Raw genomic sequence first — 25670 nt, 5'->3', positions numbered from 1 at the left:
TAACGTGGGACAACTAGGCTCCAGTGCATTCATCTCTTTTTCTATTCAGTTATTTTAATTGAGTTTTGAGGGGATGCATTTAATAAATGGAATATTATTTTGCATCACCTGCAGTTTAACTGTCAAACCACTTTACCAAACAGAACATGCATAATCAAAACAACACTGTATCAATGACGACATGAGACATCGCTTAACAGGAGCTTGATTTTGCTGGCACACTTGAGTAAAACTATGTTCTTATACTTGTAATGTACTTCATATACAACATCCCTGATTGATATGCCACAATCAGTAACATTTCAGATACTTTTCTTACAAGGAAAATACCTCACCAATTTAGACAGCACTAAAATTGAAGGAAAATATAAGGATTGGCTGAATTGATGTGGTAACCAAATAAGAAACAATGAGTAGGACTTTACCTTTAATCACAATTTGCTCACAATTCTCCCTATTGGAACATTTTTAAATCAAAATCATGCTATATTGTACCATGTCAATGATAAAAGTTCTGTCAATCCTGTCAATCAATCAGTAAATGTCTCCTTCTGTTAATACTGACATAGTGATTTTGCTAGTAGAATTATGTTACAAACATGTCATAACATTTTGTAGAGTGGTGAGGAATAACTTTGGGAACTAAACCTCTTTAAAGAGATCAAAGGTGGCTCCTGTGAGAAAACCCACATTGCTCCTGTAAGAAACGCTCCAGACCTCAGGCGCATGATTGTGCAACCGTGCGCAGTTTTCAGTGCTTCAAAGGCTCTGCAATGGCACACTGTGTTTAGCTCAGGAGGTGCCATATGCCAGCATCCCTTCGTCAGTGTTAACAGATGGGGGAGCCATTGTCTCATATGTAGTTATTGCACTGCTGCCCCTCCACCCCCACACAAAGACACACACACATATATATATATACACACACACTCTTCATCCGTCAATTAAAAGCTTCATAAACTGACATAAAGAAAATAGATTACTATCGCCTAAGTTGTTTTGATCTGCACATCTGCCGTTTAATTTGCAGATGCTTAAAATATGCAACTGCTGGTAGAGTTTATGGCAACAATGACAACAGTGGTATTTTTGTCCCATATAAAATATAACAATCCTTTTTCACGGAAATCACCGAAAATAGTTTTCAGTCTGTTTAAATGCCAAATTAGACCACACGTCATACTTTTTTTTTAAGCATTAAAGCAGACCCTGCTGCACACAGGCCTATGCAAATTTGGTGGCGCACGCATGGCGCACACAGCCAAAGATAGAGTAACAAATCAGGAATTTCCCTCCTGCCACTCCTGAGAGCGCAAGAGAGGACAAAAGTTACGGATTAAGCACTTCTCATCACAGAGGAAAAAGCAAAGGAGAAATCATTCACTTTTATTTTTAGTCAAGGTTACTTTCAATCGACACGTTTCTAGACGCACTGAGGACATTACATGGGCAAAAGTTGTTTTGATGTCATTATGAGTTTGGACCCATCATTTTTGCGTAATGGCCTCTATTAGAGATTTTCGTGGAATTAACGGCGCAATACAGGAGAACTGCTTCCATCAACATTTGCAAGACTGGGTTTTATGACTTTTTTTCTGGGATTGCTGTCGCAGGTCACTTTTTTGTGTTGCTGAGTTTTATCGATGGCGTAGTACTTTTTTAAGAAACTCTTTTTGGACAAGGATTTGAATTTCTTACAACAAACACATCTGGATTATGTGCGTGAATAAAATCGGAGTGTTTAAAATCCAGTGAAACACTTCATCATTATTACTTTTGGAGAAGGGAAATGTGGAATAAAAAAGGCGTCTAGAAGGATGCTGCTGCTTGTACAATGGAAGTGAAGAACTCTTTTGCTGTTGTTGCGGTGGTTTGTCTCTTTTTTTGCTCCTGCGTCAGCCAAGAACTCACTCCTAAAGGCAGAAATGTATGCAAGGCATCTGGGTAAGCATCGTTGCAAAAGAAAAAAGGAGTTATCCCGCTGGTTAATGCAAATCAGCTTGTTTCTTTTCCTTGTGACGTTTTCTCCCTCATTCTCCCTTGTTTCAAAAGATCCAGTCAAAGGTGCGAAAAGCATTGAAAAAGAGTGATACCATCTCATTCCTCAAGCATTTTCTAACTATCTTGAAGAAAACGGGCTTAAAACCGAGCATGAGACAGTAATAACTTTATAAAACTTCATTTTTTTGTTGTGAGCGATCCAGCGTGATTCAAGTGGCCATATGCACGAATAACGGTTTTCACTAAAGCGAAAGAGGCGCTGTAACTATTTGAAATCCACCACTCTCTTCATTCTTTGGACTTTTATTTTATTTTTACATCAAGAAGTCTCAGTAACGATCTTATTTCCACATTTTAATTTGACTTTGACCACTTTTCTTTTTACATATAACATGTCCCCAGTCCACCGTAGCAGGAGGAGGAGTCCATTGAAGAAAGTAGCTATACAGATGTGTGCATCTGGAACACGTAGTGTTTGCATTGCTCCGTAGGGGGCGCTCTCATTGACCTTCACAGCATTCGTGGCACACTAACACACTGAGGTTGATAATGTAATTAAAATGCGGTGCAGATAAGTTTTGGAAAACTGTTTGGATGCTCTGAGGAACTTGTTATGATTTCGTGTTTCAGAGTAAAATCCAATTATGTGAAAACTGTATTCCTGGAATACACATAACCAGACAACCTTCAAAGGTGAAGATCCAACAAGTTGTTCTTAATGACTCTAGGATTATAGCTGTGGATCTCTGGTTACAAGTGTAACAGAAAAACATCCGTGTCCACAATTGCTGAGTGCAGCATCCACAGTTGCTGGACTGATGTCAAACAATTTTGAAATTGTGGTTGGCAGACAAGTCCAAGCCTCATTCTCCAATATGCTATAAAAGCTGCATGATAAGGAATTATGTGCTTATATTATGTTAAAGTATTTCTTATTTAATATGACACATTGGGCCTCACTTGTAGAGTTTGGGACAGACAAGAAACAAAATAAAATGTGCAGTAAGAGTTTTTATAGATTACAGTTCAGATTGCAGCCAAGCCACACTCTGCTTTTTTCAGACAGAATGAAATGTAAAGCAATCAGAAGCTGCTCTTCAAAGCTGATGTTGCTTGTCGTCTCACAGATTATTACTTTGCTTCAGTGGGCAACACAATTTGCATCATTTAACAGAAAAGGTTGCTTATTTTAGCACCTTGGAAAGTTGTCATTGTGATATATATATATAGTGCTGGCCTTCTCTGCTCTACAAGTTTGACATTTTGCCCTACTTTCAATATCCAACAGTCATTGCAGTGTGCCCTCCACTCACCACATACTTGTTTTTCCCATTATGTTCTTATTTTTTCTGTCTTGAATCATATGAATAGAAGGAAGTAGTTCAGCATTTATCATCACTGGTCAGCATTTGTTTTGTGCGTCCTCGGATTACAAAATCAACGACTGATTCATGGTGATGGAAAGAAAAATGTTTGATGATTCCTTCAGCACGCATTGTTTCCCAGCATCAAGTATTCTTCAAAAAATGCCTGGGAAAGCTGCTAGCCATGTGATGTTTTCAGTATTGATGCAGAAAAATGTGTTTTTGAATGAGCGAAAGAGCTGCTATTGACATCCTTGGCAAAGATAGCCGGTACATTCTTTATGCAATAATGGAAAGCAAACAGAGGCGAAGCTATACTTCTAAACACCAATTTAATCCCACAAAACAGTGAATGCAGTCTTTTTTCCCTGAGTGCTGACATGGATTGACTATATCTTAAAGGTCAACAAGGGTCAACTCTATACAGAGTATGTAAAAAGTTGAAGTACTGTAGCACAGTTGCAAGTTAAATCCATTGCCATTTTATGTTCATAAAGTGGTAAAGACGTTTTTTTTTTCGAATCATTCCCCTTTCATAAGAAGTGAAAGCCTACAGAGGTTAAACCAGTGATCCCTACCACGCGCGTATTTTGGCAGGATAAAAAACAACGTTTCTCCCTGCTCATTGACTGAATGCAAACTGCCATCTTCAAACACTTAAGGGGAAGCTGACGTGTTGCAGGGGCCCCACAGAGATCACAGGCGTGGGAGGGAGAGGAGATGCATCCGTCCTTTCCTGACAGGCCTAAAACTCCGCTGCAAAATGTTGCCTCTGAATATTTACACTTTTCCCGTCTTTCCCCAAAGGTTTGGAAAAGCTAAAAAAGTTGATAAACAGCAAATTCAAGGGATGAGGGATGCTTTTAAATGTACACAATATACAATTGGATGTGAATGACCCAAATTCAAATAATTATACAACCATGTGTTAAACATATGCACCATAGTTACAATACCCTGCATATGTTTGCAGTGTTGGGCATCAACCACATCAGTGAAAACTGAGATCAAAGAGCCGTGAGCTGGGTGTGGATGCTGCAGCTTTGATATGTGTTTGTTTTACTCTCTTTTAGCTAGGTGCTTTATCTTTCCCCTCTCATTTTCAATCTCGTAATTTATTTTCCAGATCATCAGGATTGGTGTGCTGCAGTGGATGGGGGCAGCTAGGGGATGAATGCTTGACACGTATGTATCATACAGAGTGCTATCATTTATCAATACATGTCATATTACTTATTGTACAGGCCAGTTAAATAATGTGCCCCATTCTTGTTCACCCAAGCTCTCTGTGAAGGCAACTTCACCTGCAAGGAAAATGAGGTGTGTGTCAGGCCAAATGAATGCCGCTGTCGTCATGGATACTTTGGAGCTAGCTGTGACACTAGTAAGGGACTTTTAATTATTTTACTCGCATTTCTATCAATGTTGTGACTAAATTGTTTAAAAGGTCAAATAAATACAAAATGTTTCACTTTGTAAATACCAATTTCTAGCTCTCATTGAGAGCATAACAATGTATTATATTAAAACGAAAAAAGTAGGATTTAATATCAAAATACACTTTCAAGGATATTTGACAAGTCAGAAGAAATTTAGCTTATTTCATGATTACTGCACTGTCTTTTAACAGAGTGCCCTGCCCAGTTCTGGGGCCCTGACTGCAAGGGTAAATGTAATTGCTACCCCAACGGCCAATGCGATGACTTGACCGGCGAATGTACCTGTAATCACAATCGTTGGGGACCTAACTGCGAGAATGCATGCTTATGCCAAAAGGGCAAATGTGACCAAGAGACTGGCAAATGTACATGCCACCCTGGCGTCTGGGGTCCCCAGTGCAACAACAACTGCTACTGCAGCATCAACTCGGTGTGCGATGCGATGACAGGACGTTGCCAGTGCAACCCCGGCTGGACAGGAAGGAACTGTGCAATCCAGTGCAACTGTAACAATTCACCATGTGACCAGTTCACGGGACGCTGCCAATGCCGGGAGAGGCTGTGGGGCCCGAGGTGTGAACGATACTGCCAGTGCATCCATGGCAAATGCAACCAGGCGGACGGCTCGTGTACCTGCACACCAGGGTACCGTGGGAAGTTTTGCAGGGAGCCGTGTCCTGCCGGATTCTATGGTCAAAACTGCAGGAACAGGTGGGGGAAATATCTTGGCAGAGAGCAAATGTACCATTTCAGAAACACAGGAAACATGCAGTTTTACAGATGCCTAATGTTCAGTTCCCTTGTCTGATCCATTTTATGGTGCGGTTTTGTGGTTTTGATAGGAAATAAGATTTGATATATGCTGCAGCTGATAACCCTTTAAATATCTGAATAGGTTACTTAATGGAACAATAATAAAGTGAGATTTGGGAATTGGTATTCACATTATCCCATAATCATCAGGCAACATGTAAAAGCAATTCAGGTTAAGTGCTTTACCTTCCATGGACTGTGCCGTTCTCACACGATTCAGTTGCTATAAACCAAAAAACACACAGTTAGAGTTCAGTGTTGTTTATCTCCCTTTAAATGATGATTAGAGCAACAAATCAAAGCATACAGATGCCTCACATCGTGTTTCAGATCCTTAAAGCATTTTGCTACACTTAAATGAGATGGAGGAATTTCTGTGTAAACAAGATAAATTAAGCTATTTTCCTGTGTTCCTTGACTGATCCCAGGTGTGGCCACTGCAAAGGCCAGCAGCCCTGCAAGGTGACAGAGGGACGCTGCATAACCTGCGACAGAGGCTGGAATGGGACACGCTGTGATCAGCTATGCTCCAAGGGCTTTTTTGGGGAAAACTGCCAGGAAGTGTGTCCCACCTGTAAAGACGGTCATCATTGCGACCCCATTCATGGCAAGTGCTCACATTGTAACCCTGGCTGGATTGGAGACAGGTAAGAAAATATACACAATACAACCCAGAAATGTTAAAAGAAACATGCCTTAAACAAAAAAAAAAGTACGATTTAGTTTTGTTATTCAGTCAGCCTTTTTTCTCACGTGTTACTTTATCTTTTCCAATGTTAAAAACATAATGGCAGTGACTTTAACTAGTAGCTGCTGTAGTACGATTTTCCACACTGTGATAATGTCCATGACTCAAACTGCTGAGCTTGATAATGACTGTAATCATGGAATTCCTTCTCTGCGCAATAGGTGCGAGGTGCGCTGCCCCAACGGCACGTATGGCGAAAACTGTGAGAACAACTGCAGTCACTGTTATAATGGCATCTGTCATGTTGTCACCGGAGAGTGCCTGTGTGACCCGGGATTTTATGGAATCTAGTAAGTCATAAGACACCTCATACCCAAACACTCTGTGTTTATGCCCTCAGCAGCTTTACTGTACACGGTGAAAAAACTTGATGGCTTTCATACTATGTTTGTCACACATGTATTTATATCTTGGGAATTGAAGGAGCAGGCTTCTATTTCGAGGTATATTTTTAAAGCAACATCAGAGATATAGAATTCCTACAAATAAAAAAAAGGAAGCAATGTACATGGAACAAACAAGTATTGTCCCAGTTTTTGTGTCTGTCACTCAGAATCAATATCAAAAAAATGTTGTTTTTGTCTCTTCTTTCTCTTGTCAAGCTGCAATATGACCTGTCAACCTGGGCAATATGGAGTTAACTGCAACAAAACCTGCTCTTGCCGTGACAAGAACTGTGATCCTATGTCTGGTGACTGCTATCTCCGTAAGATATTACCTTTTAAGAGCAACAACATGCTTTGTGGTTATGATGGCTTTTTTTAAAGGGTTTTCGGCAAACAGCAGTATGTCAGAAACCAGTGTTTTTCTTAACAATGTACCTCTACTGAGACAAATATGTTGTTCTCATGATGCACATACAGAAAGAATTATAACCCTCTAAGCTGTTTGTCCTAAAAGCCAGAAACTACTAGTGCTGCCTGTGTATTAAATGTCTAATAGTTGGCTGTACACACTGAGTACCAACAAACACATCTATTCAGGTCAGTGTGTGTAGTGGGAGAGTTAACGTAGCGAGGCCTTGATAGAGTTTCCAGACCCAGACCGGTGTCCTTTTTATGGCTGTGTTTGTTGGCTCTGTTCCTGTCCAGCTAAAGAGAGAGGAAGAGGGGGAGAGAGAGAGAGAGAGTGTGCGAGTGTGTGTGTGTATGTGTGTGTGTATAAGAGAGAGAGAGAAAGAGAAAGGAAGAAAAAATAAAGAGAGGGATGGAGGAAAAGGAAGCGAAAAAGTGAACTTGGAAGGGAGACCGAAAGCAGAGGAAAAAGTGGACGGTTTGATGGAGGCAGGCAGGAAGAATATTGTTGTATAGGAGTCAAAGGTAATAGAGATTTTGGCCTGTGGACACTATGGGCGGAGGAAGGTGGGATAGTGATATCATAAGACCATGTCACTTTTAACCCCCCCACCCCCACCACAAAACCAGTTTCCATCCTTTATCCATCTGTGAGCACAGAGCAATGACAACACGCCACACCCAGACTGCCCAACAATCCATTGCAGCCTGACGTGACAGTGTAAAGACCCAAGGGACACCACCATTTACTCCTTAACTGATGGCTTGCTTCTCTTCTGGTGGCATTTGTCCTTGCAAGCGCCTAATGCCGTCCATACTTATGCAATACAGCACTTATTATCTTTGGGGTGTATCCTGCTTGAAAGGGAGGGGTACTAATAAATCATCCATGAGTTATGGTGAGAAGCGTGTAGTGAGGAGGGGGTGAGGAAGGAAGTTGCTTGCAGGAAATCAGAAGTGAAAGGGTAAGTGGTCACATGTCTTGCGGGAGATAAAATTAAGAGTGAATTTCACCCTGTTGCATTTCCTCAGAGATGTGTCACATGTCAAGCTGCTATTGAAAATCAATCATTAATGCAACAATCTGTTTTAATCTTTATCATCAAATCTAATCATGACATTAATAAAGATTATACACTGATATAAGTCATTTGAATGTAGTCCACATAGCCCATCATAATATTTTACTGCTTGCCAAGGTTTTTAGTGTTAGTGATGACAGTGAGAGAGAGATTTTTGTGAAACTGGCACTCAGGGCTTCGCTGCGCCAGTGTGGCACACCCTGAATTCCCTGCATCTCGTTTTTCAGAGCGCAACCAACGGATGGGTGTGATCGCGGCTGGATCCCTGGTCTCCTTTTTACTGATTGTCCTCTTCTCGCTGCTGTGCTGCTGCTGCCTGTGTCGACACAAAGATGACCACAAGTGAGTGACAGATAGGTGTAGGGCTCGGGTTTGTAGTAGTAGGAAGGCTTGCCCTGGTTATAAAAACAGGGGAAAATGATTTTTTTTTTCTTTTCATTTTCTCATAGGTACCAAGTTGTTAAATGAATAAATACATATAAATTGTATTCAAAATACTTTTATATATTGACATTACAATGTGAGTAGCAATGTGAGTAGCCCCTGAGCCCTCAAAAGAAGCAAGGGCCAGATTTAATATGCCTCTTTTGAATGATTCATTTGGATTTCCATGGCGTCATCCCTTTTCAATCCTAACCGAGACAACTCTACCAACAGCAAAAAAGCCAAGCGGATCCTGTGTGGACGTTTCAGCCGAATCAGCACTAAACTTCCCCGTATTCCACTGAGGCGACAGAAACTGCCCAAAGTAGTCGGTAAGCCCTAAAACTCCTTCTCATATACCGCTGCAGCGTTGCCAGCAGCTGCTATGTTTTATGTAATTGTACTCTTTGGTGCTTGTACAACACAGACTGCTAAGGTCGCATCATTCTTAGCTACATTAATTGCCGTGATGTAACAAGCACAGGTCATGAAGATTTTGATTTACAATTGGGACGTAAGAAAATATAAAAGCTGTGGTTGCAGTGGCGATCAGTGCTTTTAAATGTCTTCAGCCTAACAACAGAGACAATCACAGCAATGAATGGCAGTCAGAGTGAGCATTTTCCTTTGGTGCTACCTTAGTCTGTGTCTTAGATGATGAATAGGGTTGAAAAGTGTATGGTGGCTGCCAGGCGAGTATGGGGTTTCATTTGAAAGGAATGCACTGGTTTTAGAGCCCCTTATTATTCTTGGCACCCTCAAATGCCATGTGTTCATATTATTACAACCCTAAACTGGGGCTTTTTTTTGCGTCCCATTTTCTTTACTCGTTTCCATCGTCTTCTTCCCCAAGACAATTTTTCTTGGGCTGAGGAGGAGACTGTGTTATTAAAAGAAGGCCAGTGGTTGTCGGGGGGCCCGGGTGGTGCTGAGTGACGCGCTATCAAAGGCTGCACTGTTTGGGTGGACGCTGCAGCTCTTTTGCTCCATGCGGAGGTCTTGTGGTATGTGACAGATCTGTCTGTGACCCCCGGTCTTTTTTATAGGAGGCAGCGGATATATGCTGATCTTTTAAACCCCAATAAGCGGTTGAACATGGTTGTTATTGTTCAGGGTCAGTTTTAACAGTTTAAATATACTCACTCAATTACCTGATTTTCTTTTAGAAGTATTTTTTATATCAGCAGGTTGTTGTCTTGCCTTATTTGCTGTTCTATATCATTATAACAAGATTTGTCTTCACACAATACATGCAGAGATAAATATATTGTCATGTGCTGCATTTCAGACCACAATAGTAATTCTGTACATACTTACAGACCTGTAGGAGCCTATTTGTATTAATTTGGCCTCATATTTGTATGTACTTGTTGAACTAGGAGATGAATAATGTTTAGCTAAATATATTGACAGAATATAGGGATGACATTTGCAGTAATGTTTAAACGATCAGTCAATTAATCAGCTGACATAAAGTTAATACACAACATTTTACCTAATTGATTTATTGTTTAAAAACCCATTTATCAAGAACAAATGCCAAACATTCCCTGAGTTCAGTTTCTCAAATGTGAGGATGCTGCTTTTGTCTGCTTTATAACATTGTAGATTGACCGTCTGTGGTCTGCTGGTCAGACAAAACACACTCTGTGCTTGGGGTCATCTTGGGTATACTATTATAGACAGAAAGATTCATTGATTGGTTGAAAAAAACTATTAAAGTGCTGTAGAGCTTCCTAACTGTTCTGGCATTAAGCATCCTTGTGATACTTTCTAATCTAATGCTTTTAAAAGGGGTTGTTGAAGTCTTTGTGGTGTGGAAGGAGTTAAAACATCATGACCTCGTTTCTTTTGCATGTCTGAGCAGCATGTGCTTCCTCAGTTATCCAGCTGATTATTTAAGCTAGAATCTGTCTCCATTATGCCCTGGTTCAAAATACAACACTGGGACAGAGTTTCCTTTGTCATCACAGTGTCGGTCATGAATATGCTTGTTTGTGAAGAGCTTGACTTAACCATGTGAATCAACAAGCCAGAGGCGTGAAAAGCAGAAATGCCATAGTCAGATTCCTTTTCAAATGAATAATCTATTTCATACATGCACATAAAGATACTGGGGTGTGTTTATACTACAAGCAAATAAATAAATGTTTAGGCTTCTGCTGTAAAGGTTTCTAGTCACAGACTTTCAAAACAAATAAGACTAACACACACCAATCAAATTTTAGAAAAGATCTCAATACCCAGTTACAACTGGTCGAAGTCTCTCTTGTCCTTCCTGGTTTGTCGTATCCACATTTTTGCTACTCTGCTTTCTGTTGGGCAACCCACAGAAGCACGGACTGCCAACATTTAGAAACTCTAACTCTGACTGGGGCTACAGAGTCCTGCACACACACATTCCAGAGGGGGCCCGATGGGGCTGGAAACAGGAAGTGGTCAAATTTACCCCAGCCCGTGTCAGAACTGTGATTTATCCACACCAGGGTCAGTGGCAACAGATGTGGCAAGACAGAATGAAAACGGAAAAGGGGGGAAGTAGGGGAGGAAGACAACATTTACTCCTCTGTTAGCACAGTTAGCCTCAACGAAGTAGCTATAGGAACACTCAGTCACCTATTCCCCTCTTGGCAAAACTAAGGCTGTGTTTGTAGTTTGGCATTCCATGCTAAGCATATTTACTCCACACCCTACAGATCAACGTCTGTCCAGCATTCCTTGCATCCTCTGTGTCCAAATGCTTCGCAATGGATGAGTACTGAGAGCAGCACCACCTGCTTTTTTCATCTTTGTTTATCCAGAGAAAAGTTGGCTGGGATTGCAGATTTGTTTCCACCAACACTCTGTTTCACATTCATGCAGTTGTTAGTTGCCTAATAAAACGGGCAGAAAACATTCTCACACCCTAAAGTAACTCTCAAGTGCATGCAACATGAAGCTGCTTGGGTTTTAATAGTATGAGCCAATGTGTACAAAGCTGCAGTAGTCTTTATCAGTAGATTATATGAATGTGTTGATAAATATGATCATTAATTGGTTGTTATGCTGAGTTGGCCATGTTGAATATCACTCTCTACTGTATTTGTTTTAGACTCTTTATGCAATCCTGTAACCCTTGCAACGGCTATTTCAGGCTAAACATTTTGATTTTCATTATTATTAGCAAGTAATATTCCCATTATGTGCCCTTATTTCCACAATTGGGCAAGGCATTTAAACTAAGTCGTCTTGTCTCTGCCCAGTTCTCTAGACTTAAGACTGCTGCTGCCCCAGGTCTGTAAATGTGTCCCCCCACTGAGCAACTGTGGTGGTAGAGCTCTGCAGCTGGGATGTGTCAATAATGCACTGTTGTGCTTTGGCCTCCATATAGGGAGGGATCACAGTGGCGTCCAGTCTGCAGAACTATCTGCCCCACTAGACCTGCAGTCTGGAGAGAGCAGCTTTCAAGGGCAGCAGTTGTTCATTACTGCGCAAAAGTAATGTCACAAAATGCCCATCTGTTAGCTTGTTGACTAACATAACTAAAGTCTTCGCATAGGTTAGCTGTTTTGCATTCCTCAGTTCCTCGGAGTGCTCTGTGTGCTGCTGCACTTTCATTTATGTATTCTTCTCATTGAGTTCGAGTACAATATTTAAGTTGACACCTGTAGATAAAACACAAAGCTGAATGCAGTTCATCCAACTAGAATAGATACACCATGTTAGACTTTTGAATCATTTGTATTTTGTCATAAAACTTTAATTTATACGTCAGTGTGCTATAAACAACACTGGTGCATGACTGCATGTCATGTAGTCACAATGGTCAAACACTTACTGTCCTACACATAGCTATCTATGTGTGTGCGTTTTTGGTTTTGCGATTATTATTTTTTTCTTTTACACACATCTGAACTTGCTTACTGTAGACATGTTGCCCCTCTATGTTGACGTTATCTGCCCGACTAGTAACACACAAAGACATTACGCTCCATAGCTCAGAGGTTTAGATTACTTGTTTTGGGTAAATATAAGAAAACCTTTTTGAAGAAGGCAAAATGTTTTAGATCAGTGTTGCAATAAATATTAATCTGTATCTTATTTCTTAGCGTGGTAGCAAGAAAGTTAAACAGATGTTATTGATTCAATAGGTAGTAAGTAACAGTTACAATCTATAATTTGGAAAACTACATAAAAGTCAGCGTGGGAAAACAAATTAAACAAATCTGGGTCCTTGAAAATCTCTTAGTACAAACATGTCAGCAGCACACACAAAATGTTCTACTGCGACTAAATCTGGTTGTTGTTTGAGAAAATGCTGGAAGTTGAAAGCAAAAAAAGGCACATCAGAAAGTCACATGGTGTGAGGCAGAGGGATGGACACGGGAAGCAAGAGAATAAACATCAGATCTGCTCCTGATGAAAAATAAACCAGACATGTTTAGTTTGCACTTCAGAGTGAGAGGAACCTCTAAACATAGTATCTTCTCAAGTTATAAGTATCAGAAATCCATGCATACCAAAAACAAGAGGAAATGCATTGAAAATATAAACAAATTGTGTAAAACCTGAGTGACATAGACCTCCCATTCTCATAAGAAGTTAGTGCTGTGTTTTATCAGATGGTGCTTCCAAATAACACCAGGTCAACAAACACTCGTTAAGTCGCTCGTCTTTTTTGTAACAGTCAGGGAGTCAAGGATTTGTTCCTAGCCAGGATCCTGGCACAGTTGGAGGATTCCTTCCACTGAGGGTTTATCTGAGGACTAAACAAACGGATGGACCCATGTGTCATCGAGTGTTTAAGCAGGGGCATCTGATGTGGTCGGTCATGTCGCGTTAACGCCCAGTACAGTTTAGGCCAAAACTGCACTGTTCACGCCAGATGGGAAGATCAAGCACAACCATCCCTCAGGAACCACAGCTGTCCTCACAGACTGAGGGGTCAGCAGAAATAAAGGAAGGAAGATGGATAGAGGATGACAGCCAGAGAGAAACACGACTTGACGTACATATCACTGAGGGACAGGATTCAATTAAAAATTACTTGTAAAAGGTGTTGTTTTTTTTTCTTTGCTCAACACCTAAATACTATAAAATACTATAAAATACTAGAATAAGAGAACAAGCTATGATGTGTTAATTGGTGTGTTTTAGAAGTTTTGGTATGAATTTTTCATCTTCAAAGACAGCCTGGCTAGTTGTTTCATCCTTGTTCCCAGCCCATATGTCAGGCTATTCCTGCTCTGTAGTCACTCTAACAGACATGAGATTGATATCGATCCTCTTATCTCTCAGAAAAAAAGCAAGTATGGTTATATTCCCAAAATACTGAACTATACCTTTGAAGAAAACTGTTCACTTTTTACTTTTTTGGTATTTTTCATTTAATTACAGTCAGAGACACTAACATCAAGGGTTTCACTTTTTATAGCAAATGTTTATATAGTTAGATTTGGTGGGAAAAAACGGCTCTTTGACGGTTCTCTCAAAGAATGTGAATGAGGATTCTGCTCTTACTACTAAAAATATGAATAAATCAACATGAACAGGGGCGTAGTGTGTTGGAGGGAGCAGCAGCAGCAAACAGTGTTGGCATGAGTGTATCAGCAGAGTAACAGTGATTTACAGTGAGTTATAATGTCCACACTGTACACCTGCATGAATATGATTGGATGTTATTAGTCCCACAACTGTGAATGAGCCAATGATTGTGAATCTCATATGAAAAAGCTCAGCCAGTACTACTACTTTATTTAAATGATTATGAATCTTTCTTTAGCTTTTGGTATCAAAATGTAAAAATACCAAAAAACTGATATGTGAAAATATCAGCATTCAATATGAAAACCCCACAATGCTGGAGCCTTAGTTAACTCATATGTAAAAATCAATAAAAACCCAATTTTGTCTGCAGACTCACTTGAACCAACAATTTCTACAATTTTGCTGCAGTTGTGAGAGTGAGCGAGAACAGACTGTTGTTCTTGTAACATGGTATAATACCCTCCGACTGACCTTTTGGCTTCTGCGTTTGTTTTCTGTTCTCAGTAGCCCACCACGACCCAGAGAACACCTTCAACTGCAGCTTCATCGAGCCCCCTTCAGTGGCTGAGCAGCCCTCCCCCTCCTCCTGGTCGTCCCAGGAGTCTTTCTCTTCCTTTGAGAGTGGAGACGAGGGGCCAGTTTACTGTGTGCCCCATGAAGGTGAGTCATTGTAAGAATAAATAAACTGTTTAGTTATCTGGAATGACGTACATAAATACATAATTTGGCATGTAGGAGCCTTTACACACAGACACACTTAAGAAGAAGTCAAGATCCCTTGTGTGACCGCACAGTGACTCACCCACTTCTGTAAATCTCATTACAGAGATAGTTGGCTGCTATCATGTGCCATCTAGGTTCAGGTTTTTCTTTGAGAACAAGGATAGTATAAACAGGAAATGGAAATGGTCAACTAAGCATATGGCGCAAATCCAAACTGTGACTAACTCCTTGAAGTTTGGTGGAAAACACCCTTTCCACCAGTTTCTATTCTGAAAGTCAGACAGTGCAAGTCAGGTTTTGTTTTAGGGGATTTTTTTGTCTGTGTTGTCTGTCTTTGATTGACTGACTTTAAGTACTCTCTCCGAGTTTATATCTTGTACTCCACATGAATGGTTCAAGGACTTTGAAACAATTGATTCTGAGTTAAGAAGCCTTGGGCACAAAATAATTGCCGTAAACATCATGAGAAGGTTTTGAATTAGAGTTACGCTGATAATATCTATTGCATTGGAGCTGTTCCAGCTCTCAAGTATGTGTACACAGATTAGAAAATGACGTGGAAGAGAAATCAGTCTTTGAATAACCTGTGTGCCAGTAGGAATAGAAAATGTCCCCATATAATGTAAATAATATGCTGCTACCTTTGGCTATGTAGTCTGTTTTCTACTTTATATTTTATTTTATTGGAGACATTTTCATTGAGTGTTTTGTATTGCTAAGTAATCCCTTTTCATATAGTACAAAATAGCAAATTAAGTTTGCCTCATAATGCTTTACAATCTGTACAATATACAGCAGCCCATGTCCTTATTTGAAATAAGGAAAAAATCCACAAAAAACTAAATTTATAGCAACATCAGTGCATTGTTTTTGTAATTATTTTGTAATACCTGTATGCCAGTAAAAGGTTTAATATAGTCTGCGAAAGCAAACCTATGTAACTTAATGCTAAAATGTAGCGTAATAAAAGCATAAGTTGTTGGCTAATATTAGTTAACATAAGCAACCAAGTATGGCTGTATTAGCAGAACACCCATGTGAGTAAAGCAACGATTAGTCAATTCCTTATGAATTAAGAGGAATAATATGATTTTTTTTGCATAAATATTGTCTCGTCTCTTAAATGTTTTGTTGCATTTGCGTTACAAATTAAAAAAGGATTTTGTCATAGCTTGAGTTTGATCCCTGACTAATACCTGTTGATGTGCCAATGATCCACAGAATCTGTGAATGAAAGCAAGGAGAAGTGCTGCCCCAGCCCAGCAACAGACAAGCCAGAAGCTAACCATTATGAGGACGATGCAGGAGAGTACACCTCCCTCAAAGACACCAGCATTACAAAACCAGAGGGCAGCGAGCAGCCCCTGCTGAAGTCATCAGATAGTGAAGGCTCCACCAGTGGCTCTGAGTCCACTACAGCGGCCCTCTATGCCCGCATCGCCCGCCTCTCCAAGCAGTCCAAGGAGGATGAAAGCAGCAGCAAAGATGGGGATAGCACTCCTACCCCAGAGGCCAAGCGCAATGGAAAGCCACCACCATCACCTGGCAAGCCCAAACCACGCCCACCAGACCCATCCACTAAGCCCAAAGTGTCATGGATCCATGGGAATACTACAGGGTCTCTCCAGCCAGAGCAGCAGGGGCAGGGGGGAATGAAAGCACTTGCAGTTCCAAAAGAGAAAAAGAGGAGTTCCAGTGATGGATCAGCCAAGAGTGAGGAACGGCAGAAAATGAAGGAAAAGAGCCGTGAGCAACAGAAGAAACAGGAGGGTAAGGAGGCAGACGTCAATGGCTCCCCCAGCAAGCACAAACCTCTGCGAGGCAAGAAGTCTGGGGATGAGCACAGCGGTCCCAGTCACATGGAGCACATTAATGGTGTGGTTCAAAATGCCCTAAAGAAGATTAGTAACTTCCACAGTTCCTCATCTGAGAAGAAGAGTGCTGACAGTCCAAAGGAGACCGCCAAGGAGCCACCCAAGAGCCCTAAGGTCATCCATCCTCATATGAACTCTGAGGCTGCCACACTCCTGGCTGCTCAGCTCAAGGAGAAAACCCAAAGCATTAACAGGAACGAGGGGACAGGCCTGACAAAGACCAATGGTCTATCAACACCTAAGGGAAACCGGGAGAAGCCCACACCTCCACAGAAAGCCAAGAGGACCCCCTCCACTGGCTTGAGCCAGCAGGGCTCCACCAAGCCCCTGCTGCCCACCTCAAGCAGCCTCCAGAAGATGGTGACGCCTGTCGCCATTGACCTCGGGACCCCTGACATGAAGAGCCCGGAGAAGCAGGACTTGAACGGCTCAAGGGCAGGGGACCCAAAGTTGGATCCTACACCAAAGAAGACTCCCATAAAAAAACCACCAAGGAAGAAAGGCAAGGAGGGTACTTTGGATACCTCGGAAATTAAAACGCCCCAGCAAAAGACGGCCATTATGCCACCACAGATAGTGAAATAAGTGTTTTTATAAGACAAATTGCCAAAGTTTGTGATGGATTCCAAAGAGACTAAATGGATTTGTTGGAAGGTGAAGCACATAGCTTTTCAATCAAGGAATTTAAACATTTTTTGTTTGAGTGTGCTGTGACTCCAGGACCAGTCAAGAGTGAGAAATGCTTTTAAACCGAGGGTGCACTTGAGTTGTATTGGTGAGTTGTATTATAATGACCTCTATACCATTGTATTACACTTCAAGAATTTTTTTTTTTTTGCATAACAACTATGTATCAGTCTCACACCACAACCTGTGGCTAAGCCGGACACAACTGTGAGAACAGTGGCGCACAGACATAATCCAAAGTTCATTCATCTCTATTCCTCTGCAGTATGTCCACCACTATATTTATATATGGATTGCTTTTTAGGTTTCATAACTGTAATTTTTTATACAGGTTTCTGGAACAAGATATCTCTGTGTACGCTTTCCACAAGTACTGAAGGTACTAAAAATTACATACTCTGAGGATTGCAAGCTATTTTGTTTTGGGGTTTGTCATATTTCAGTGGACCAACATGCAAAAATACAGTTCTATGCCTTAAACTTTAGAACAAACAATATTTTTTCTCCAGCAAAGAAAGCACACAAATGTTTCCTTTTGTCCTCTTTTTTTGTTACCAGGCAAAGTTTCAGGTTGATATACCACATTAATAGGAACCTTTTTAAAATAAATGTAACTACCCAAAGTATAGAAGTTATAATACATTAAGGACTTTGTTGTTTGCCCCGCATATGAGTCACCTTTAATTCCTCACTTATTTCTTTATGGCTCCTCCATACAGAAATATTACATTTGTAGATTTAAACACATAGCTCCGTTTTCTCCAACTCTGTCAGATATGGTTTGTTGAAGCCCAAACATGGTCTTTGATCTTTGTTCCAAAAAGGCTGTTTTAAACCTCTTTGATACTTTTGCTAACACCAAATCACCAGAATGTGCTCTTACTGTAGGTTGTATTCAGTCAGCTAAACCACTAAACCAAAAATGAAATCCCAAGCTATCCTATGTCCTCACTTCATGGCATACTTATAAATCACTTTAAACTCCCGTACTTTCTCTATAATGCAGCAACATCTACAGTTTGCCAATGCTGTGTTAAAAAAATACTGCCAGACAATCACACTCCCTGTAAATCAGATGCAATAGATAGTTTCGTTGAAGTAATGGCTGTTAGTGACATTCTCCACAGATCAGTGAACATGATTAGGCCATTACCTTGTCTGGCAAACAGATTTTGAGGAAGATTGCCATGTCTGAAAGAGAGAAGACACTTTCAGTTTTGATAGAAAATCTAGGCCAATATCACCATGTGAGTTATTCTCATTTCACATCAATTTGTTTATGCCATCAGGGTATTGTTTGAAAAAAGAAAGCTTGTATCAGATATGTTTTGTCCCTTAAGGATCCTCTCATAGATTAATGCTGAAGTAACAAGCTGCTTTTATTACATTGTTTTAAGGTTTAAGACTCTGTAAGACTAAATGGTACCATGCCTCTAGTATTAAAATGTGCCTCAACTGTGGATCGGTTTAAGCAAAAAAAGCTATGTTTGCCTAAATATCTTTGCCAATTTTAATTGTAAGTGTCTATCTTAAATGAACAAACCAAAAAAGGTGGAACCAAAGATACCTTAACTGGGCTGATTTTGTTTCACATTTGTCAGGAGGAAAAGTGTTATTCCAGGTGTTGGTCGATAGCTATTTTGAAAATGTTTGGTGTTTTTTTCAAGGTACAACAAGGTTCTATGGTTATTTTTTCAGCATTTTCTACTTGTATACATTGTGTACTTTTTATTATCTTTGTAAGCTGTGCTTATATGACCTCTTTAGTTCTGTTTTTCTTGATGTCAATGAACTGGCTTTCATGTTGTATTTGCTTTTTTTTGGATATGTTGCTTATTTTTGGCTCTGAAGCAAACCTGCAGTATGAGTACTTTCCTCCTGTAGAGTTTACATTGGCATTGTAATTGTTCTCTGTTGATGTTATTGTTTCTGTAACACTTAACTGCATGACGCAGAGTGTAATTATATGGCATTAATAGCTGCACAGGAAATCTGTAACCTTCTTGTTCCCTCCAGTTGTTGTTATTGCCTTCCATAAAAATAACTCACAGAAAGGATTGTACAATACTTGATATGATACCACTGTTGAAACAGTTGCATATACTTAAAACCATAACATTGTGTACTTATGAAGAGGCAATTTTTATTTGACTGGCCCTATCCTGTTTTTATAGGCTTGCAGTGCATTTTTGTAAAGAAGGGCCTAAAAAGCTGCAAAACTGTTACCAACTGTAAGGTATATTTTGTCTTTTGTGGTTTGTTTTTTAGCAACTTTGATTTCCTTTTGTGTATGGTCATTAAATCGGTGTTTCCTCATTTACTTCTCTGGAATAAAGAAAGCAATACATGTAGCTATAGTGAAACAAAAACTTAAAAATCACTCCTCATTTAATCAGTTTTTAGTCATCAGATTCTAATTTTTTGACCCTATTATTTCTCATGGGGGCATGACCTCTCTTCAGCTTCTCGTCAGCATCTTATTCTAGCCTACAGTCAACTAGAACAACAGTGAGGTGAAGAAGTATGCACCGAGTAATAACCACATAAATCTCCAATTGTATTCTCAAAAGAGATTCATGTGAATGCTGATTGATATTTGACCCTTTCCTGTGAATCTGGGCTGCTGAGTCTCGGGGAAGAGGCGGGAGTCCTGCAGAGTCGTTCGGTCACAGCAGCTCTTCAAAGAGCCCGAGGGAACCAGGGGACTGTTCATTTGGTTCCTTCAGAATGGGGGACAAGAGCTCCTTTCATGGGGAAAAACAGTGGAAACTCTGTGCTAAGGAGTTAATCACGCGCTGCATATGTGTCCTCTTTTAGAGGGGAGAAGAGGGATATAGGCAGGACTGGGCCACAAGGCAGTGAAGGAGGATAAATGGATGGATGTAAGAATGGATGGAAAGGTCATGTCATAGGTAATTAGATCCAGAAGGTGAAGCAACTTTGTTTGGGAGTCTATTCATTCTATATGGTGTTGGCGTCCCTTTATGTATGTTTGTCTTCAGTGCATACATGCATGATAAAGTGTGGAGTTTCTCAGGGCTAGAGAACATCAGTCTGGTCTCAAATCCACTTTTGAACTTCTCAGGAACCTGTAACAATTACTATCAGCCTTTTCTTGGTCTCAAACACCACTGGATGTTCCTCTGACACATTTAAACAATCTAAAAAGACAAAGTATTGGAATGTTTTTTCACCACATGGTCCTTTTTTGTTTGCTTTCTCCCAAGTGGGCTAAATAATTTCACATAATTGCAAAATTACTTTGTTTATTGCCTCTTTTAGGTCTTTACTATTCACATTTTGATCTAGATTAGGCCTTTTTTTCTGGCCCTGTCTTGGACCTGGTCTTAAGACAGACTCAACTACCACAACTTTGATGACTCCAAATCAATCTTCCCTTTAACTATTTTTTACAGACTGTCAGCCTAACCCATACTGGAGTCTATACCCCCCCCCCCCCCAAATTATCCAGTTTTTTATGCGACAATGGTTCAAAGTCTGATTCAGTGCCAGGATGGAGAGAAATGTTGACACAACTGCCTCCATCTGCTCATTCTCAATCTCAGCTGAGCATACCAACACAATGTTCTCTTGCTTTTCATCAGCATGTTGTGGGAAAGTCACAGCTTGGAAATGTGCATTGCATGTCACCACTGCACAGCATTTCAGGACAAATTGTGTTGATTGAGCATGTGTACGGCTTGTGACGGATTTTGGAGCCTGCTGCTTTTGAATTGATTGAAATGAGAGAAGTCTGTATATGATTATAAAACTTGGCCTTCCTATATCCCCATTGCAGTCAGCTAAGAGCAATATTTTGCTGTTTTTATTGACTTGGTATTGAAGGTTGACGTGTGAAACATAAATCTGTTTTGGCAATGCAACCCAAATGAACACAAAGGAGTGACTATACAGGATAACAAAAAGCTTGGTCAAAGAGTCAGGGTTAGGAGTGTGGGAAGGGGTTTCAATGACATGTCGTCTGCCAGTCTAAACATGACTTGGAGCTGTTGCGCCCTCAGTGTGCCAACTCTATAGAAACAGCAACGCTTTAAAACTCAGTCCTTATGAGTCAGCCAAAAGCCCTGGACTCAGAAAACCTATTCCAGTCCCTGTGTTTCCATAGCAACGGGAACAGATTGGAACCACATCTGGTAGCCATTTCAGTCCCTGCAAGGAGAGGAAGAAAGAAATTTATGAGTGAGGGGGAAAAAGACAAATATTTTCTGCAATGCAAAGCAGAAAGAAAGTGGAGTCGAGTTACACTTGAAAGGGGTTGAAAATATGAATTCTACTGTGGACTGTGGAGTCAATAGGAGTTTTCTGGTGCACATGTAAACTCAGGATAATAGATTAGGCTTTATTCCATCCGAGTTGTAATCTTGTAAAATGGCATTCAGTGTAAAGCAATTTTTATTATCTGCATTCAGAGGTATGCTCAAGAAATAAAGGAAAGATTTCATGTGGTCATAGAAAGACATCTTCGTAAGCAAATCCTTTTATTTGTCTGGAAAATCTATTGTTGAGATGCTTAGTTTTTTCTTGACAAACCTCAAGAGTCTGAGGTTTGGACAATTTCAACTGAAAATGTGCTTTTAGCTCTGTTGTTCAAATGACTGACTGACTGACTGACTGACTGATTGACGCAAATGTGTTGCAGTACGATTTCCTAAAATGCAGTCATTTCCCTGGCTGATCCATTGCATCAGACACGACCAGAGGAGATTTGAAAATGCTGTTTTCGTCTCTCGTCCCTGTCGACACGCTGTCTGCGAGAAACACTATCTAATTGCAGTCCTCCTTACACGTTAAATGTTGTTTCTCAGCCCTGTGGAAATGCAGTAACTATGAAATGACATTTACTGGAAATGGAGCTGGTGCTTCTCTTGAGCCAAAACCACTGAGAACTGAGGTCAGCACGCAACCAGAGGGGGTGGGAGGGAGGGAGGGGGGGACAGAACCAGCTTTAAATGTGTGTTTATAGATTTCCAGTGACATCTACTCACTCGCGATTTAGACCCGAAACTTCTTCACAGTGGCACTGAGCTGAAATAGGCCGCTCTTAATGCACGAATTAAGAGCAACCACACAGCAAGCCGACCTCCCAAATAGATGCTCAGACAAGCTGCTGATTTGCTGAAACTAGGTCAAAAGAGCTGTTTCGTTGAAATTGAAAGACTCTCAGTTTCGGATCATTATTACACTTTAAATAAGTATATGAGTCAAAAAACTATTAATTCAACTTACTTTGATGTATTTGTACCAGCTCAAACTGAAGTACTATTAATCAAACTGTGTCCAACAGCGCTTATGGAAGACACTACAAACAGTTTTCATCTTGACTAGTTCTGCAAATGTGGAAATACAAATGATTATGATTTGCCAGAATTGTAATGAAGCCGCAGTCACTCTCTCTATCCAGATGGAGATTTTTTTTCTTTTCCTTTTTTCCCTTTCCTCTCACATGGAGGGGTGTGCAAACTGTTGTCTGGGACTTCAAATTGCCCTGGATTTTTCCCCCTTTGTCAGCATAATTCTATGGAACGAGTGTATTATAGTATTTGGATGGCTAATAGAAAGCAGATCAGTCAGATGCTCTCTCTTTCTGTTCCTTCCTTTCTTTCTCTCCTTCCTTTCCTGTATTTTAAACCCTCTCTCCCTCTCTCATGTTTTTCTCTATAGCCTATTTTCCTTCTCCCTCATTCACTCCTACCTCCTTCTCCCCCCTCCCCCTGTCTTTTATTTCCTCACACACCCATCCATCCGCTATCTGTGCAGTAAAGTGGGACTTCAGACTTCATAATGTGGCTTGAGGTTTCAGCTTTCACATAATTCCACAGTCTGACCCAAAGTTTTCTTTTTTTTTTCTTTTTTCTTTTCTGCCTCTCACTCACTCCAACCTGGAGCAGTGGAAAGAGAGAAAGCTGCTGCCTTATTCCAGATATTAGAACGGAAAATGATCACAAGACCGAATGTGTCTGCCCAAATGCAGGGAAAATAAGCAGATGTCTTATGTTTTTATGCACTGAACCCCAAGTGTACCGACAATCAGTCCTGTCTGTGACCGACGAACTGTAGCTTACAACAGCTTTGTTGTTTGAGACGCAAACTTTCACTCCACTTTTTGCCAAGACCAGTCACAAAAACACATGTTGATGCAGCGTTAAGCGCCTTTAGCCAGCAGGAAAGTTTCCCCATTTCAGACCACATCAGATTAGCTTTATCACATCTTTTTGACTCAGAGGCCAGGTCTGGATTATTCACACCCTTCTTATCCATGACTTATTTGGTTAGACGGACTTTGATAACAACCTTAAACTTGCCTTTACTTGCATATTGATGCCAGAATACATTACTGTATGTGGTTGCAGTGCACTGGCATGTGAAGGGATGTGTTTGCTGTATATTTACCATCACTGTGGCTGTGTGCTAGTGTGTACACGACCCTCACAGCCCTGCTCTACTTCACAGGACAACACTGGAGCCATTATGGGGAGCCATGTGTTTCTGATTACACAGGCAGAGATTAGAGGGAGGGGAGCAGCGGTTGCTGTCTGCTTGCCCCCCGGCTCCTCTGATGTGGCCAGCAACTGGACATCCATCAGTGCAAATCCCTCCGCCGCCTTCGCCCTCTTCCCACCTCCACGCCAATCCCTTTCCCGCATCTGCCATGATGTCATTACCAGGCCTATCTGTCACCTCATCCTGTTCCCCATTTAAATATGTAAACACTGGAATCTTTGTCAGTGAAATTATTCCTACTTGACCCACATATCGTGTCGAAAGCAGCAAGCTGTCACTGCTGAATTCTTGAAAGTGTGCTGTTGTTACTAAATCATAAACACTGTTGTGGCTCAGGATAAGAGTCTCTTTTGATTTGCCTTCCTCTAGAGAAGTCAGAGACCAGGGTCTACAGAGCAACATCTCAGAGAGTGCGAGGAACCACAATGATTAGCTCAAGACTCTTTAGCGGGGTAAATGTATACTGTCACAAGGCATTAATGCAAATTGTGGCACTGAGGGAATACTTTTCCAGTGGCCTCCTTTCCACACAAAAGGCAGATCATTCCCCACATAGATTGCAATTCTAGACTTGTCATTAAAGCAAATCATATTTAATTTTCTTTTAAACCTTTCCTGCCAAAATTGTGAAGTGATAATCCATAAAATACTAGTTTTGTCATCCTACTTGTCAATGAGGCTCTGTTGCCAGTAATTTCAGTTATTTCCATTTGCATCATCTGTCAGTGGAGTTTATGTTTGTGCAGGTTTACTTTTTTAGTTTTTTCTTTCCAGAAATGGTTATCTTTTAAAAAGAAAATGTAATCACCCATTCAAATGAGACAGATGATGTTTAGGAGAGTGGTATAAGAATGCAATACCTTCAGCCTCCTGGATATACAATTACATATATAATAATCTTCTCAAAACCCCATAAAGGCACTAATAAGGGAGTTGAAACACAAGCAAAAACTGCCTCCAGTTCCAAGAGATCAATGCAAGTTATTTCAATCAATATTTAAAATAGTACATTGTTTCAAAAGAAATTAGTTGTTTCAAGACGAGTGAGTCAATTTCCCATAATCAATACTTCCCCATGTGTCAATTACTATATCATATGCTGTACCTAAAATCTGAGGAAATAAACCATAATCTTGCAGGAGCACTTTCTCACCTTCACCAACAACATAACAAAGACACTGCAAACAAGATCACTGGCAGCAAATCCTCCTCGTCATCCGTGTCTATATAAGACGTATCCTCTGCCAAGGCCAGCAGCGTCTCACAGCCTTCTGCGGCCTCCCTATGTGGGGAAAATTGGAGCCACTTATTTTAGGTCGTAGGTTCAAGCTAACCACAAGCTAAATCAAATTCGGTGACGTTGTCGTTTACTCCGTGAGCTGTAAATTTGCTTACAGTTGCCATTACGCATAGACATTTTACTGTATTCCCCTCTCTCCATTGCTCTACAATTTATCAACAATTTATAGAATGAAAAAAGCGTATTCTATATGTTTAAGCTTTCTTTAACAGGAATAACACAAAACCACAGACAGGATTTTCCTGTTTATTTTCTTAACCAGATGAGAGGTTATTTTATGCATTGCATTAGACAAACAATTTTTCCAAGTGGGGGAAATAATATTTTGCACCTTGAACTTGAACCTTAATGAGGTTATGTCCACTTACTGCTCA

General features: G+C 40.5%; 1 protein-coding gene across 1 annotated transcript; it reads left to right on the top strand.

Moving 5' to 3' along the window:
- Nucleotides 1-1339: 1339 nt before the first annotated feature.
- Nucleotides 1340-19847, top strand: scarf2 (scavenger receptor class F, member 2). Its single transcript, XM_062417376.1, has 11 exons — nucleotides 1340-1944; nucleotides 4492-4550; nucleotides 4648-4749; nucleotides 4996-5515; nucleotides 6046-6264; nucleotides 6527-6655; nucleotides 6968-7071; nucleotides 8469-8583; nucleotides 8899-8996; nucleotides 14695-14850; nucleotides 16135-19847. Exons 1-11 carry the CDS (start codon nucleotides 1835-1837, stop codon nucleotides 17370-17372), a joined length of 2850 nt encoding a protein of 949 aa, XP_062273360.1. The 5' UTR covers nucleotides 1340-1834; the 3' UTR covers nucleotides 17373-19847.
- Nucleotides 19848-25670: the final 5823 nt, after the last annotated feature.

This window comes from Scomber scombrus, chromosome 4 (assembly GCF_963691925.1).
Source record: "Scomber scombrus chromosome 4, fScoSco1.1, whole genome shotgun sequence".
In the NCBI taxonomy this organism is placed as follows: domain Eukaryota; kingdom Metazoa; phylum Chordata; class Actinopteri; order Scombriformes; family Scombridae; genus Scomber; species Scomber scombrus.
The sequence above is the reverse complement of the archived record's forward strand: the minus strand, read 5'-3'. Positions and strand labels throughout refer to the sequence as shown.